The 17,819-nt window shown below is 46.9% G+C and overlaps 1 protein-coding gene across 3 annotated transcripts in view; it reads right to left on the bottom strand.

Annotated features, from left to right (window-relative positions):
• rnf220b (ring finger protein 220b) overlaps positions 1-17,248 on the bottom strand; it is a 28,091-nt gene extending 10,843 nt beyond the window's left edge. For all 3 annotated transcript variants that reach the window (XM_080877053.1, XM_080877054.1, XM_080877055.1), the window contains exons 1-2: positions 16,964-17,248; positions 15,245-15,856 (exon numbers count right to left, since the gene is read on the bottom strand). In XM_080877053.1, the coding sequence (XP_080733179.1) occupies positions 15,245-15,836 (592 nt within the window). In that variant the 5' untranslated portion in view covers positions 15,837-15,856; positions 16,964-17,248. The remainder of the gene's footprint in view (positions 1-15,244; positions 15,857-16,963) is intronic.
• Positions 17,249-17,819: the final 571 nt, after the last annotated feature.

Below are 17,819 nucleotides of genomic sequence, written 5' to 3'. Positions count from 1 at the left end.
CCCGGAACATGCAGGCATCAGTAAACAATGAAATCTGTGGGCTGAAATTGAATTTATAACCACATTACCTGCACAGATAACGTCTGTGAATGGCGCCGCGATAAGAGCAATGGGATTTGATTTTCAGGTGTTTTATTGGTCCACTTTTTGGATAAGCCCCCCCTCATCTTACTACACCCCCACCCCACCCTACACCTCTGCTCCACACACATCAAATTTAATGGTGAGGGAGCGAGAATGTTTGGATGCACAGAGGAGTGTGTGTGTGTGTGTGTGCGTGTGCGTGTGTGTGCATGCGTGTGTGTGTGTGTGTGTGCATGCATGTGTGCGTGTGCATGCATGTGTGTGTGCGTGTGCGTGCATGCGTGTGTGTGCATGCATGTGTGTGTGCGTGTGCATGCATGTGTGTGTGTGTGCATGCGTGTGTGTGCTTGCGTGTGTGTGTGCTGCGTTCTTGTAAGTGACAGTCGTTGCTTCATGAGCACCTTTTTACACGTCTCCATCGCCCTGCTGCTCTCCGCCCCTGCCCACATAAACGCTGTCAGTATCAGTCAGCCTCAGCTCGTCTTCAGCCTGGGGGGTCCGACACACACAACAGGGGCTGTAAAACCTGCCTGTGGGGCTTGTTAACTGTTCCCTCACTGGGGCAACTGGCTGGACTGGCCCTCTCTCACTGCACTGTGCTGAGTTTGACTGGCCCGTCTCCTGATGGATTCGCTGTCTGTCTCTGATTGTTTCCTTTTTCTGTCTTTGTGTCTCGCCGCTTCAGCACCTCCTTTCCTGTCTGTCTAGCCTTTGTCCAGCTGCCGCTTTCACCCTTGACTTACAGAGGCCCACTTGAGCTTGTTTGGCTGGATTTGTTGCCTCGTTCATGAGAGAACAAAATGCACGGATCAGATATTTATTTCTTACTGTTTTGTAGTTTATAGACGTGTACAGTGCAGGAGGCGCATGGACAAACATGCTAAAAACAGTCTTCGGCTCACCCCACCCCGCCTCACGGCGTGCCGCGTCTCTGCCTCGCCACTATTAACAGCAAACGTCCACGGCTTGTGCGAGTCTGTTGGAGCTCGAGGGTCCCGGGATCAGAATCCTGCTGACAAATCCTCAAAGCATCAAGCCTCCCCCGGGGCCAGTGTAATGGCCGAAGCCAACGCCCATATGACGGCTGCCAGTTCTGCTGATGCAGATGAAGCGGCGATGCCTAACGTGACCTTTAGTGAATGCCACATCGCATCAGGCCTGGATGTCACCCACTGACATTATGCTGGGGCACGAAACGGCTGTTCTGCAGGGGCAGACGTGGTGACGAGCGTCCCCCTGGTGACAAACCTGTAGACGTGGCGTAATTCTGATTGACGTGAGCAGGACTGGACGGCTTTGAATGGCAACGGACGTACGAGCAAGCGTCCAGGGCAGAAACTGAGGCTTTTTTTGCACAGCCTGGGTCTGTTTTTCTCTCTGTTCACTGGCTGAGTGCTGAGACAACTCACTCCAAATGGCATCATTATCCCAATCATCAAACAATTCTCTAAGCACATCAGAAATCCCTCCATAAAGCTGTAACAAGCACAGACTCTATATAACCAGTAGGCACATAGGGATCGGCGGGGGCAGAAAAGTTAACGCTTGGCGGCGAGCGCTGCAGCGGTGGGTTGTGCAGGCAGGTCCTTGGCACACTTTCAGAGGAGACGGAGGGCTATAAAAGCCATTGGCTCCTGCCACACCTGTACCCCTCCCTGTCCCGCGGCCTGCTTCCTATTTAAAAGCATCACATGCAGGATATTAGTCAGGGCTTTTTGTGAGGTAGAGCAAACCTCTGAGACAGAGGGAGGGGGGAGAGAAAGCATGCAGGCTGCCATTTGTTTTTTATTGGGGAAATAATGGCCTATTGAGAGGTTGGGTATTTAATGAGCAACATAATAGGCCCTGTAGTAACACATCTGCTATGTGCAAAGTCATTTCCTCAGCTTTCAAAGGCTGTAGCAGCAGCCTTTGAAACAGCAAGTCCAGTTGCCTTTGACTTAGTGCTTCTACATATCTGCTTTTTATTAATTGCAGAGTGGCTGCAGCGGTAATACCTGCGAGACAAATGTGCTGCTCGGCCTGGTGCTCAATCCTAACTGCATTCGGCGGCTTGGAAGGCACCTACGCTTCCTCTCCTGGCTTGACCTCAGATTTCTCACTGTCCAATCTAATTCCAGCATCCTTCAAAATATCCCTCCTACTCTGCAATCAATTGTGTTTAATGTATTAAAGACACTCGCCACAACCACGGCGACCTTTGGCCCCTGCGCAAATCAATGCCTCGTTAGACCGCTAATGATCATTCATTGACTAATAAGATCTGTATCAACCTCTTGTAGCGCATTGATTGGCCTTTGGCCTTTGTAGTGCAATGTGCATAACGCCAACAACAGCAGACAGCAGCTGTAAGTTGCAGAGAGTCAGATGATGAAAAAGCTCCTGGTGGGAATGGACGCCAATCCTGAACCCCAAATAGACTCATTCTGAAGCACCTCAGGCCAAAACCCTTCCCTCCTGCTCTGCAGATCAATGGACATAACCTCTCTGACCACGGGTCAATCAGCGCACAGACTCCCCCGCCTCCCCCTCTCGCTCTTTCTCTCTCTCATCTTCTCCATTAGTCACAATTGTTCCATCAGCTGCGGGTGTGGCCCAGCATACATGTGTCCAATCATCTCATTGATGGAGAGTGGACCGGCTAGCTGTGCGACTGCGTCCCTGTGACCATATTTCCTTTCTCAGGACCTCGGGGCAAAGATCGAACCCTGCCTCCGCTCCGCTCCGACCAATCAATCTGCCCCTCATTGAGATGCATGGCTCAATGATCTTTGATAGTGACTCCAGATTGGAGCGAGGAAGTGGAAGCTGTCCTTGGGTGTGTGTGAAAATACAGGCTTTAATCTTAATCAAGACCAAATGTAATTAAATCTTGTGGCTTTAGATTAGAAACGTGGGCTCCTCGCTGTCTTTACAGACCAGCTTCGTTTACATAACCTGACCCTGAATCTATTTTCAGGACTTCTGGACCAAAAGTCTTTCAAGTCCAACATGAAATGTGTTACTGTTTCCAGTTCACTGATATAGCAACACACTCAATGCAAAACTTCAGCTGCTGCTGACGCAGGCAGCGTGTCTACAAGTGTGCTGTTGTCTATCCTGATACGCTGAAGAAGAAGAAGCACGCCAGTGAGCACGGGGAAAGATGGTGACTGCAATCACTGATAACAAAGCCAGTAAAGTCGTGTACTTTGTTGTCCTAAAACACACGTTAGTAGTTGTTTTAGGGTTTTATTTAAACAGGTTTGTGAAATCAGCTGTAGTCCACAGGTCAGGATGTTTGCATGTACTTAAATCCCTGTAAGAAGTTCAAGAGAAAATCCTGTTTTTAACTTTGGAGTCAAACTGGGTGTTAAAAACTGCGCAAAACTGTGTGAAACTGTGTGAAACTGTAAAACTGTGTAAAACTGTAAAACTGCGTAAAACTGTGTAAAACTGTAAAACTGTGTAAAACTGTAAAACAGCGTAAAACTGTGTAAAACTGCGTAAAACTGTGTAAAACTGCGTAAAACTGTGTAAAACTGCGTAAAACTGTGTAAAACTGTGTAACACTGTGTAACACTGTGTGAAACTGTAAAACTGTGTAAAACTGTAAAACTGTGTGAAACTGTAAAACTGTGTAAAACTGTAAAACTGTGTGAAACTGTGTAAAACTGTGTAACACTGTGTAAAACTGTAAAACTGTGTAACACTGTGTAAAACTGTAAAACTGTGTAAAACTGTAAAACTGTGTAAAACTGTGTAAAACTGTGTAAAACTGTAAAACTGTGTAAAACTGTGTGAAACTGTAAAACTGTGTAAAACTGTAAAACTGTGTAAAACTGTGTGAAACTGTAAAACTGTGTGAAACTGTAAAACTGTGTAAAACTGTAAAACTGTGTAAAACTGTGTAAAACTGTAAAACTGTGTGAAACTGTAAAACTGTGTAACACTGTGTAAAACTGTAAAACTGTGTAAAACTGTAAAACTGTGTAAAACTGTGTGAAACTGTAAAACTGTGTAAAACTGTGTGAAACTGTGTAAAACTGTAAAACTGTGTAAAACTGTGTGAAACTGTAAAACTGTGTGAAACTGTAAAACTGTGTGAAACTGTGTAAAACTGTAAAACTGTGTGAAACTGTAAAACTGTGTAACACTGTGTAAAACTGTAAAACTGTGTAAAACTGTAAAACTGTGTAAAACTGTGTGAAACTGTAAAACTGTGTAAAACTGTGTGAAACTGTAAAACTGTGTAAAACTGTAAAACTGTAAAACTGTGTAAAACTGTGTGAAACTGTAAAACTGTAAAACTGTGTAAAACTGTAAAACTGTGTAAAACTGTAAAACTGTGTGAAACTGTAAAACTGTGTAAAACTGTGTAAAACTGTGTGAAACTGTAAAACTGTGTAAAACTGTAAAACTGTAAAACTGTGTAAAACTGTGTGAAACTGTAAAACTGTAAAACTGTGTAAAACTGTAAAACTGTGTGAAACTGTAAAACTGTGTAAAACTGTGTGAAACTGTAAAACTGTGTGAAACTGTAAAACTGTGTAAAACTGTAAAACTGTGTAAAACTGTAAAACTGTGTGAAACTGTAAAACTGTGTAAAACTGTAAAACTGTGTAAAACTGTAAAACTGCGTAAAACTGTGTGAAACTGTAAGACTGTAAAACCGAGTTGGTACTGAGCGTGCACATTTGTCCCTGTTTAAAATGAGTTACATGATGCGACAAAGTTAAGGTTCACTTAAGGTTAAGAGAAAACTGAGTTTCAGTAAATATTGAGGTTTAGAGGAAGTCGGGGGACAGTCAGGTATAACCCCCCCCCCCCCCCCCCGATCTTTTCACACTATAAAAACAGACTTTTTTAAGCTGAGACTTTAATATTTTAATGAGCCATTAAGACTTAAATATGTGCAGGACATTTGCTCAGACTTACTGGTACTATTTTACGCTTTTTAAAGAGCTGTGATGTGGTTCTTTGTTCACGTGAGGATCAAACGCAGTGTAATTTGGTAACTGAGCGTCTGTTTGGGTCACTGGATCAGCCAAACTTCAAATCAGGTCAAACTTTCCTTTGTACATTTTCAAAGTGGTCCTGACTTGATGTAACTTCTTTGTATTAGTTACTCTGAACACCTTATTCCTGAAACAACCATTACAGGGAAAAACCCAAACCAGCTGCACAGCAATGAAATCAGCTTACAAGAAAAGGGCTAAAGCTGCGGGCCACAAAGTGTCAGCTCTCGACTCTGGCATGCTTTTGCTGAGCGCTGTCTGTCAAAGTCATGCCGTCACTTTGGATCAGGAAGCCAGTGACAACGGACAGCGACAGCGCCGTTCACCGGCGGTCTGTCAGTCATTCTGATGGCGACAACCTGCACTCACAAGACAGCCTGAAACACACAGATATCCGGCTCTGTCTCACTCTGTCAAAACCTGAAGCTCTCTCAAGACTCTAAAGGCAACCAATCTCCCTCTGCAGTTTTCAAAGTTTAACTTAAATGTATTTTTGCCAGGAGGGAGAAGAGAAATATGACAATTCGATGACAATATCTACGACACAGTGGCCACCACTCTCCTCTAAAGTAAGGGTGGAATAAGCAGGTGTTTGAGCTGGCCTCTGAAAGTCGGGAAACACCAGCAAATTGTCAGAAAAGCCTTCCAGCAGTAGCAAAGGTTTCCTGCACGTTAGCAACTGCAACTCCTCTGATCTGGTTAATGCAATATTTCTTTTATGTAGCAAACAATCATTAATGTTCAATCAATGGATCAATGAGTTCTGCAGTGTTTCTTTAGCACAGGTGTTTATGAGAAAGAGGCAGGATGACAGAAAGAGACGCTACCAGACACATCACTCCAAAAATACAGATCGCTATTACCCAGACCGCTGATTAATACACATTAATGCTCGCTCGCTCTCCTATTATTCCGTGGCGTCCTCATCACGTCTCATTTTCATTTCCCTTCTCACTCGTTCTCTCAATTAGTGCTTAATAAGGAGAAAATGAGGGGATCGCTCTGTTGCTTGCAAGGACTCGACTTTTCTAAACAGATCGAGACAAACACTGTGTGTGTGTGTGTGTCTCACACTCACAGTTTAATTAGTGCAGCAGGACACTGACACTGACACCGCGGACTTTTCTTTTACTTTATTACCTCGTCTCCTCGTCCGGTTCTCCGGTCCGGAGACGAGCGTGGTTGACAGGTGTGACACGCAGACGCACGCACCGTAGCTTTGCCTCATTAAACAAACGTAAGGCCAGAATTTTAGTGTTTGTAACGCACCAAAACTCGACAGGAGCAAAGCCTGCCACTCTTATTTAAAACAGGAAAGAAAGATTAACTCGATTTGAACTGTTGCATGAAGCACGCTGTGGAAACGCAGACGAGGTCCACAGACGGTGCTGAGAGGCTACAGAGAAGCTGTTGGAGTATAATAAAAACAGAGATAACATGAGCTCTGCTGTTACGACTGATTGGACAAAAAGGAGAAAAAATGAAGATTTTGCTTCTACAGCTTCTTTAAAACACTGCTCTCTGAGAAGGAATCAGACCGGCTGAGAAGGAAGCATTTTTTATAAAACTGATCGCATGGATCAGCATCATTATCATCATCATCACTCTTCATCAATCAGCCTTAAGAAGGCTGCTCTTAAATTACCTGAACTAACTGAATTCAAGCATTTTTCTTGTGATTTTTCTGTTTGTTCTCCTGTACTCGCTTCATTTGTTTAAAAGTGGAAACATACAGCATGAAGACTGGCAGGAAAAAAGGGGCAATTAAAATATGCTCCGATTAAAAGGAGAAAGATGAGCTCATAAAGAAAGAACAGAATTCATCTGGTTAGCCAGAGAGGAAATGATCGCACATTTAGTAACAACAGTCAGAGAAATAATAACTTACTGTCTTTGAGGTGATTAATACTAAAAACTCCTGAACGTGAGGAAATCGCACAGTTTGCTCAAAACCAACAAAAACCCTGCAGATGCTGTTTCAAAGAATCTGTTTTCATTCTGAAACGACTGCAGTCGTGCATGCCAGCGTTTGCCAAGAAAAAAGCCTGATCAGTCTGATCCACAGCTGTTACTGTGCCGTCTTTTTACACTGGATTGTTGCTTTAGCCAAGTCATTTTGACACAAACAAGCGCATACGCTGCCCAACTCGCTCCCACCTGTTTTCCCATCACACACCTGTCCCACATGCACTTTGTGCAGCGCAGGTGAGCAGTGGAAACCTCACCCATCAGGCAACAGCACTCTAGAGAGACTTAACTAGTAGCACACTTCAAACAAAGTCTGAATGGTTTGTTTTTTCCAGGCAATGTGTAGCCGGAAAAAAGGACCCCGCATCGGGCCTGAAAGCAGTGTGAGCGGACAGCATCCTACTTTGGCTTCGTCCGTGAGCATCGCTGCAGATAAGACCTATCGCTCTCATCTCTCTCCTCGAGATAAGATCTGATACTGTCAGAAACGCCGCGCGACTGCTGCTGGTACGAGAGCACCACGAGCACCTGGTGTGTGATACACCTGTGTTTGGGTTAGTCACACTTCCTGAGGATGTTATTGTGTCTGCCTGGAGGAGCAAACAATTACAGCAGATGACGATGGTTTTATCTTCAAATGCTGGAAAGATACAGATGATTGAGCAGCTTCTCTTCAGTGACCCGCAGACACAAAGGCGAGGTTTTTAAGCGCTGATCGTGATAACTCATCGTGTACAAAGCGCCAAATTCTACAGAAATCCACGAGGACGACGTATTCTTCAAGGAAGGAAAGCACTTGCTGATGTTCGTCGTTCTTGTTTTAGCGTTCACGCTTTTATAGGTGAAAATAAAGTTTTACATTTCAGTCCATGTAGAAGTAAGAAAACAAGAGACAAATTACAACAGGACAAACAAGCAAAGTGAGAACAACTGCCTTAGAGGTGAGTCGTTGCATCAATCAGCCATTACAGTGCAAACAAAGGGCCGTATATAACGCTGCTGTTTTCTTTTGTGGCAAAAGGGCGCAACAGCTCAGCCTGCAGTGTGAGGCACCCCGGCACAGACGGGCGCCTCTCCCGAATTAGATGCCTTGTTAGGAAAAAGATATAGTGAGCTTTAATACAAGGCTCTGAGCAGAGGGGACAAGCTGGAAAGGCTTTTGCTGTTTTTGTGTGCGACTGGTAAGAAATGTGTCTGCAAACACACATCTCAGTGTGTGTGTCATTTACACTCACTGCCGTGTAGCCGTGGTGAGCGCAGCGCCGTGTGAGCCCCCCGTCAGCAAACACAGGAGAACAAAGAGGCCGGTGGCAGCGCCAGCGGGTGTAGATCTTCTCCGCTGTGTTGTCACTCCGCGAGGTCACGCAGGCGCCGCTCACAGTTCACTCTCCTCCACATGACTGATCAGGAGACTGGACTGAACCGGGCAACACGCACCAAGGTCGGCTCAGAAGCAGCTCTAACCCTCAGCTGATGTGATAATGATCCAACATCAGTCTGATTTATTTATTTAATGCAGCAGCAGCTGCCTCGAAGCACTTTATACGGAGCCCGGCGCTAACACGAGCAAACTTAGAAGAGCTGCTTAGTGTTCTTGTTTGATTCCATGGTGAGCATTCAGGGCAATCCTGAAAGGATCTCATAATGTTTCGAGTAAGCAAACACAGATTTCTGGCACTTTGAACTTCCTGTTTCCTTACACGACAATCTTTTTTTTTCTAATAACAATATAATTACGCCTTCTTTTGAAACCTGTTCAAATAAAACTCCTGGGGATTCACAGCTGGCACAATTGCACTGCACATCTGCGTGCGGATCTCATTTTTCAGATGTCGGCGGGATTATTACAGAAGCGCTTTGACAGCGTTATGTAAGATCAGCCTCTGTGAGTCTCAGGATGGCAGCATTTGCATTGAAACAATCCACAGCATGTATCCCATAATCATTCAGCGATTGATTTGTGATTGGGCTAATAGGGTCGTGACCGAGACAATAGGACATATAAAGAGTCTCTGCTCTCACTCGGCTTCACAGACTCGCAGCCGGCCTGCCGAGCGCTGCCTGTGTGGTCTGCGGGGACAATTAGCACAATCTCCATACTAATGGCAGTTTGTAATGGACACTGCTGAGCCTGCCAGCCGCTGCGTGCACGCCGGTTTCCTTGCATATGCATGTGTGTGTAAGGGAATGTTTGAATATGCGCATATCCTTCCTCCCTGTGTGCAGCTTGGCATCTCCTCAAGACGAGGTACAGATGATGCACTGAGCTTCTGTGCTGATGTATTTTTATGTGCGTGAGTGTAAGTCGCCCGTGTTTTACTGAGGCGAACCTCGTCTCCTCCCCTTTTGCTTGCAGCTCTAACCCTGCTCCACGGCCACTCATTAGCACCATAATAAAGACCTGAGACGACACGTAAAAGGTTATATACTGCTGGACTGCTGCTTTCCTACCAATTATCAGAGCTGTGATTTATGGCTGAGACCCAATGCAGCTCTCTGTGGAGAACTGGGGGAGTGTTTACACCTCTACACAGCGGGGTGAGGGGTCAGTCCTGCTAAACTTTGACCTTTCAGGCAGAGGTGCATAGCAGAGAGTTGGGCAAACAGTAAAGCACCGCTGGAAGCGACTTGATCGATCAGAGGGTCTTTAGGATGCACGTGGAAGTAATCTGTGCCGTTTCCTGTGCAGGAACGTGGTTATATAATTATTTAACCCCCCCACCCCAACTTTCAGTGTGTAAAATCACTCCCTGTTTGCTGAGTTGTTTGAGTTTCCCAACTCGGAGTGTGAAATTTATGCACTACACAACGCCGTCAAGAAGTTCCCACACTGGAAGGCAGAGACAGGAGCCCGTGGTGTATAAACCACTTTGCGCTAACAGTCCCACAGTGCATAACGCTGCATTTTATAGCAGGAGAATTTACCATCACACTGGGCAAAATGACAATTATTCATAAAAGTTCAAACTCTCAATTTGTTGCTCACTGGAGTAAACTGCTGGTGTCTCTTATATGGATACGCTGACATTTTCCAGGCCCCTGAAGTCATTTTCCTTTTATTCATTTTTTATTTTGTGAATCACCCCAAAAAATGCGCACTTGTTAATCAACAAAAAGTGCCAATCCTGCTCCCTGAGCCACTGAGTGATGTCAGGAAGTCATGTATCTGGGAGGTGAAACTACCACGCCTGGCGTGCCTTTCACTTATTGGCTTTTGTCGAGCTCCTCCACAGCTGGGAGACTTGCAACAAGCACAATTGACATGCTGTAATGAGGTCTGTGTGTGTCACTGGCAGACAAGCGCTTACACACACACACGTATAGTTTCCATCATATATATGTGTTGGTTGCTGGCTGTTATCCAAGCATGCAGGATTGGTGGGGTCTTGCTGTCTGTCTCCTCAGCGGCATGTGTTTAACCCCAGAATTTGGCCTTCATGCCCTCCCTATCTGCCTCGCTGATTTGTTAAGCTCCAGGGACAGGACGAAGGACGTGTGTGTGTGTGTGTGTGTGTGTGTGTGTGTGTGTGTGTGTGTGTGTGTGTGTGTGTGTGTGCTACTTCTTACCAACACGGATTCAATCTAGCGAAACAGCATCTTTACCCCGAGCGTTTCCTATGCGCACACACACGTACGAAGGCTTTGATGTGAGATCACAGGCAGCAGGTCGATCAGCTGCACGTATAGAAAAGCAGAAACGGAGCAAAGAAAAGATGGAAAGAAGGCGTTCGTTTCAACGAGGAGGCTGTGTTAACGACCTCTGAGCCCCGCGCTCGTTACAACTCGCGCTCTTTACCTCGATGTCTCACACTCGAGCCTTCCACTCTGCAGCCACACCAGCTCGTGTGGGACGATCACGGCAGGAGACGGAGGCAGAGGCATCAACTACAAGATGTGTTATGACTCATGTTCTGTTGACCGTCTAACAGGTGCTGATGGTCACTGCAAAAAAAGACCCCCTCCTCCCCCCTGCTACTGTAAAATCTGCTTCCAGACCCACAGAAGTCTCGTCTGTCTGTGACGAGCAGTGTGGTCCACAGCCTCCTGAAGACGCTGGCATGTGTAGAGAACGCCTACACACACACACAAATGCTGCACACTCCATTTGCACATGCACAAACATATATGGGACCACACAGCGCACTTCTACACCAAGACAAGCTCCCTGCTTCCAGCCTTCATACGACGGAGAGAAGGAGGTAGAACAAAAAAAGCTGAGAAGACTTTCCCCTCCTGCCAGGATGAAAGCCTCCTTTAGTTGGGAGAACATTAGGAGGACAAACCACCATCACAACAGGAGGGGGAACAGCCAACCACGACGTGCTCTCACATCAAACGCAGCCACCATTAATATTGTAATGCTTCCTCCCCGAGCGCCGAAAACTAGGAACAAGACTGCAGTGTGGTCAGCGTACGAAGTGCTTACACCATGCAACTTTAAACAGACTCAGCATCGCCTCTCTGTGTGTGAAGCTGCCCGGTGACATTTCAGATCCTTTTTTATTTTCAGTCGGGAGAAAATGATGCTACACTTTTTTTCTACACCGTACTTTCCAATAAATGTGGTCTTATTTCCTTTAGTTCTTCATTTCCTGCCTCCTATTTTTACAAACCGTCACTTTTTGCAATGAACTTTTCTCACAGCACAGAAAAACAAAATCATAGCAAAGAACAAACCCTGCCCTGACGCATAAGGTTAGCGTGACTGTTGATGCATGCAGTCCATATGCTAGTCTGCCAGATAAGGAGTGTACAAATAGGGAATTATAGCAGGTACTATATGTGTATGCATGAGCATTGAGTGGCTGCTATTGATCTCCTGTGGTCTGCTGGGGGATGTAAACACTGCGTCTTTCAACGAGAAGCTCAGCTCGATATGAACAGCCTTCAACGACAGCTGCACACAAAACACGGCAGGCGAGTCCTTCTTATCAAATCAGCAGAAACAACTGCAGTACGAGAGAGGCAGAGGTGTGAACGTGTAAGACAAGTTACAAGCACAATAAGTACATTTTTTAAAATGTGCGTTCGTGGTGGCTGCAGAAGCTGACAATATTCATATTTTCATGACCGAAGCAACACCAGCAGTCCTTAATTCACTTCCTAAGAAATGATAAATAAACTCATGTTCACCCAAACTCGCAGCAGCTTCGTTTGGAATGAGCTCAAACCATCATGTGCCACGCGCCACGTCTAAGGCGAATATCGATTCTGCTCGAGCCGCACGGCGTGCCAACAACCCGTGAGTAACCAACCGTGGAGGACACTTGCACACTGAGCGCATCTGGTGGCGACTCCTCCGAGTGTGTCATGCTTAAATGTTTCCCCGCTGATACCTTCCCGCGGGACGTCGTTTCACGCAGGTGAGACTCTCGGAGCCTTCTCTTCCGAGTGAGGGTAACGCCTCCAGCGGCTCATTCAAAGGCCGAGTGTGGCCCTTCTTGCGTGCAGGCTCGGCACTCGCTCAGGAGATCGTTTAGGCTTTCATTCATCATTTTTTCCAACCTGACACAAGTAAACATGCAGTATAAAGTACAGTCACGTTTTGGAGAGGCCGTTTGTGAAATACACCAAACAGTGCTAAAGATTTACAACTGACAAGGACGTTTTTTATTTACCAAAGAAAAGTTCAATTAAAAGTTTTGTTATCTGCTGTTTTTAATATTCTGTTTGCCTTCGCATGATTTCTGCAGGTGAAGGTGTTCTGGCAGCTGAATCCGCCGTTTAAGTGCTGCATCACAACACTAGTGCTCTCAAACATCTGGCTCCCATTATCACAGCTGTCACTTAGCTTTGCCACCACTGTGAGACGCACACACATGCACGTACGCACACACATGCACGTACGCACACGCAGCATCTGGCCCTGGCATGTTTTTTGCCACTCTACTCCTCCGGTTTCCCAAACTCGTGTTTCTGGTAAAGGAGCATTTTAGTTCCAGCTCAGTCCTGCAGTGGGAAGCGTCTCCCTGAGGAAAATAAGCACGACTCGCTCCAGTGAAGACATCTGCCCTTTGAAAGCGAGCGTGGCTGTTTGAACAGCTGTCAGTGCACACCGTGCATCTCAGACCTTCCCTGATAAAACGGCGGCGAGCCTGGGAGGGGAAATTGACACGAGGAAGACACTAAATGGACAGAAAAGGTGGCCGATGGCAATGACAGGCGACGCAGGTGGGGAGAGGTACGGTGTACCCGCTTGCTTGTCTGGACTGACAAAGAAACATGAGAGGAAACAAAACGCGTGGTCACCTGTGCGCACTGCTGGAGACAAAAACTCCTGCAGATCTTTCTGCTGATGGAAAACACCGAGGAGGAAGCTCACACAGGGAAAAGCCATTAGTTACTGTGCGTTCTGACAATGTAAATGTTTTGTATGTTTACAGGACCCAGTTTAAATATTCAGGTGTGCTGCGGAGCCACAGAGGGTCTCAGTACAAAGGGCCGAAAATGTTAAATGAAGATTTAAAAAGAAGCAAAACTCTGCACTGATGAAAAAACTAAAGGTAGGATTTTATGGTCAGCTTCGTACTTCCGCGAGAGCGCCTGCTGCCGCTGTGTGCGAGCAGCAGGCGCTCTCGCACCCAAAGAAGATTTCAAGCTTAACACTTAAGACTTTTGGTCCTGAAGTGACTGTCTGTTACCCAGTCAAGAGGAACAAGTGTATGTCAGACTTAGGAAAGTGCTGGGAGCTCAATTGCATTAAGGCTCTTAGTTTGCCCGAGCTGCAATCTAATTGGATAAAGCTGGAAAAGCAGCTTCCAATGTGCATGAATCCATTTTTCCTTTGGCACAGAGATGCTCCCCATGTTCCAGTCGACCCCATCTTTTGTCCTTGTCAACATTCCCCAAATGAGATTCCCAAAATCAGGAGGTAAGCGCGCACGCACGAGCGCGCCGAGCAAACACTGTCAGGCAGACACACCTCTCACACCAGCGCGCCGGCTGGCATCTCGTCTTTCCCTGTCCTTATTAAAATTCCATATTGAGATTCCTCGCTGCCACTCCGCCTCCCTGGCCCTGTCACTCAGCTACCAGCCGACGACAAAATCAGCAAGTTTGCACAAAGACGAGCACATATGCATAGAGACACACACACGGCGCACAATCCAAACTTTTCTTAAGACGACTCGTCCCTGCTGCCGCCCTTTATGTGTGGGATGAAAGTTTCCTTTAGGTGAAATGTACGAGAGCGCGTATCTCCCCCCCCCCGCCTTTGCCCCCTCTCCATCTCACCCCCACCCCCAGCTCCCTCTCATTGTCATTATTTTCGATGGTGTCCCCCTCTGATCTGCTGAGCCTTTGGGTGCTCTCTCCTCTCTCTCCTCCCTGGTCCCTTTCATCTGTCAGGCGCTCCCCTTTGGCGACCGCCACTGAGGGGGTTTGATTTCCCATCATGCCTAGCATCGCCTCCCCGACTCTGGCTCCTTCACTCCCTCCCCGCTGCCTCTGAGGCGAGTGTTGTGCCCCCGCGTCGTTGGGCAATTATCCCTGGGAGTAATGAGGAGCGTCTCTCCCTCTGCGGCACGCTGACTGACACGTCTCCCACTCATTTGTCAACAAATCAGACGGCTGGTGTGGGCGGCCATATTGAGCTGAGGGTTGTCGTAGGGAAGCTCAGGCTGAGGCGCATCGCCACGTCTCCCTCTCTCTTTTTCTGTATCCTCCTCCATCCCTTCCTCTCTATCTCTGCCACCTCGTTATCTCTGACAGGGTGTCATTCGTTCCAACTCTCACTCCTCCCGTGTTAACCCTCCACACGCTCCCATGTATTTGTGTTCCTCAGCCACCAAGAGAAATCTGACTTCCAACAGCCCTAATGGTCATATGTGGCTAATGATCACTGAGCTGAATAAGTGACAGCGTTCAATTTATTTGTGTGGAAGCCGCTCACAGCCTGCCTCTGTAAACACTTTGCCCGACTACATGCTGACGACTAAAGTGCAGAAGGGGGAAATGTTTTCAGATATGCCTTTACTCACAAAAGCTCCTTTCAATTTGTCACCTTTAGTGGATGCAGCTGCAGAGGATATGTTACCCTCATTGGCCCTGTCATGTCAGGGGCGAGCAAAGCCTTTGATGTGCTGGTTAAACGCTGCATACTTTAAAGAAGCCCGATGAGTGACTGCGCTTTCTCTTTAGATACGAGCTGGGAGAATTGTGCAAACATAACAGCGCGTCGTGTGCGTCTCACTCACTGTGCTCTTTGCGCTCCTCGGGGCTCGATGAAGCCTCTCCATCAGACAGCAGGCCGGACATGGAGAACAGCTTCCTCCCCGACTCCTCCCCAGCTTTGAGGGAGCCTCCGAGGGAGCCAAAGTCAAACTCCTTCCCCTCCACCTCTGGAAAGCAGCTTTTCAGCCTCTTGGCGGGGGTGAAAGCAGACTGGTAACCCCCGGACTCCCTCTCATCTTGAGGCGAGGAGAAAGGCCGGAAGGCGCCCACACCGCTGTGGTTGAGCATGCCCAGGGTGGAGCAGTCCAGGTTTGGTGGGGTGAACTGTGGGTGCAGGTGGAGCAGGGAGGCCGGGAAGTCTCGGGACGAAAAGGTGCCTGACATGGGGCCCTGGCGCTGATACATGGAGGTAAACGTGTAGGAGGCTGAAGGGAAGGGGAGGTGGAGGTCCTTCTCCACAGAGACGGGGACGCCGAAGGGCCTCGGCGCTTGGCAGGGGACAGAGGCGTCTCGGCCAGACTCTGCAGTGGAAGCTAGGACCATCAGGGCAGGGGACGCCAGTGGAGCCGGTAGGTAGGAGGGGCTGTCCATCTTGAAGGGGCGGTGGAGGTCCATTCACCTCCTTTATGCTGGTTCTGAGAAGACGAGGAGACAAACGAGAGGAGAGAGAAAAGTGTTTGGATGAGACACAAGAAGAAATGATTCTCAGTGACTGTTGTTAGGCAGACAGGAAATTATTTCATTTTGTCAAATTTACAGGAAATTGTTTGATGTCCTCTTTAACGACAAGATCTTGATTTCTTCATTTTGTGAAATACACCCAGCTGCTTTTGTGAGGCATTTTTACAATTACAGGTTTCGACTAATTTCAGCAGAAAAATGGGTTTGAGGAGGCCTACTGCGCCTGTAAATAATTACGACGGGAATAAATTGCCAATAAAACACACACGTAGCTGGAGCCTGCAAAGGATCGTTTTGATAGCGAAGTCTAAGCGATTAAATTGGGGAAATCATGCAAACGCATTTGGGAAAGACGACGATTCTTTTTTTCTCCTTCTTCTTTCAGACTTGAAAAGAGAATAAATCAAGACAAATGTGTCCGGTAAAATTAAATTCTAGGAATATTTTTGTTGTTGTTTTTATTCTTTTTTGTTCTAAGGCACAAAAGTAATCTGTGCTGACGCGCAAAAGACTGATCCGCTTTAGTTATTGAGAAGTTTGAAAAAGTGCGCTTCATATGAAATGATGAGAGGCCTCAAACAGGGAAAAAGGTTTGGGCCCACACAACCACTTTTTTTTTCTTACATCAGAAGCAAAACTATTCAGGAAATTTACCAAAAACAAAATAAAAGTTGGGACTCTTAAGAGGGACAAAAACGACTTAATTTTTTTAAAACAAAAAAAGCCCCTAAATGAACAAACTGGCAAAATACAGACGAAACGTTGCAAATTACTGACAGTTTTTCAGCGCCTCGAACTTTCTGCTCGCGTCCAAGAGCGCAAATGCGACCCCGGTTTATCCCAGGAATTAGCCTCCCACCGTTTTTCCAAGTCTTTCCACGAGTGTGTTATAAAAGTGGGGGCTTTTTTCTCAGTAAGCTCACAAGTTCCCTAACTTTAGGAAAACACACGCAACAAAACCTCACACCAGAACACATGGCAATCAAAAAGCCAATTAAACCAATTAAACCAAATGAAGGCGTAATCACTGGAATTATCGCGAAGCATCAGTCGGCACTTACCGTGATGAAGTCTCGAAGCGCGATTTATTTCGCCGCCAACTCTCTCTCTTTCTCACTTTGCCTTTCTTCCAAGTTACAGTTAATTTCAAGGACGCGGCACTTTCTCCCGGTTACGCAGGAATGAGAGAGGGAAAAAGACCTGCAGCTGCGGGCAGCGTCGGCTTTTTCGGTCCTCCTCCAGATGTTGTGAGTGTTTACGAGTTAAGGCTGAGATGAGGCGCGTAGCTGCTGTGTTCCTGCGCAGGATCGAGGCATCAGTGAGTGGACTGGCTGAGGGTCGGTCTGTCTCTGTTGGTCTGTGCGCTCTGTGTGACAATCCCCCCTCCACCCCTCTCTTTCCACTTTACCCTGCCCTCTTTCTCTGTAGCCTCGTCCCCCCCCACCCCTCTCTCCTCCGCGCTCTCCCCCTGAGACACGCCGCGTGCGATGGACACATTCAATTTCTCGTCCTCGTTTAAGGTGAGTTACAGTGAAATTGAGTCAAAAGAAAAATGCACTTATCAGCTGCCCACAGAGTAGGGGTGGGTGTGGATAAGAAGAGAACTTGAGGGATTAAAAGTGTCAGATTATATCTGCGAATATAGAATCAAACGTGGTAACTTTCACTGAAAACTCGTGAATATCCGGTTATTGTCACCTGCGCTTCTTAACTCGCAGAGTCGAATCCACCACATCAGTCTGAGTTTATGAAGGACATGCATGCACCAAAATTAAACCTTTCAGCTGCTTTCAGTGCATTAGTGCTATATACTAAGTTCACCAACTCATCGCTTTCCGTGCGCCCGCGCACGCGCGAGCGAGCGCGTGTGGCGCCGCTGCTTTGAATGGCAGGTAAATGAGTTATCTGCTCCTCCGT

The sequence above is a fragment of the Rhamphochromis sp. 'chilingali' genome, assembly GCF_963969265.1.
Source record: "Rhamphochromis sp. 'chilingali' genome assembly, chromosome: 3".
NCBI lineage: Eukaryota > Metazoa > Chordata > Actinopteri > Cichliformes > Cichlidae > Rhamphochromis > Rhamphochromis sp. 'chilingali'.
This window is presented reverse-complemented; position numbering and strand designations above follow the sequence as displayed.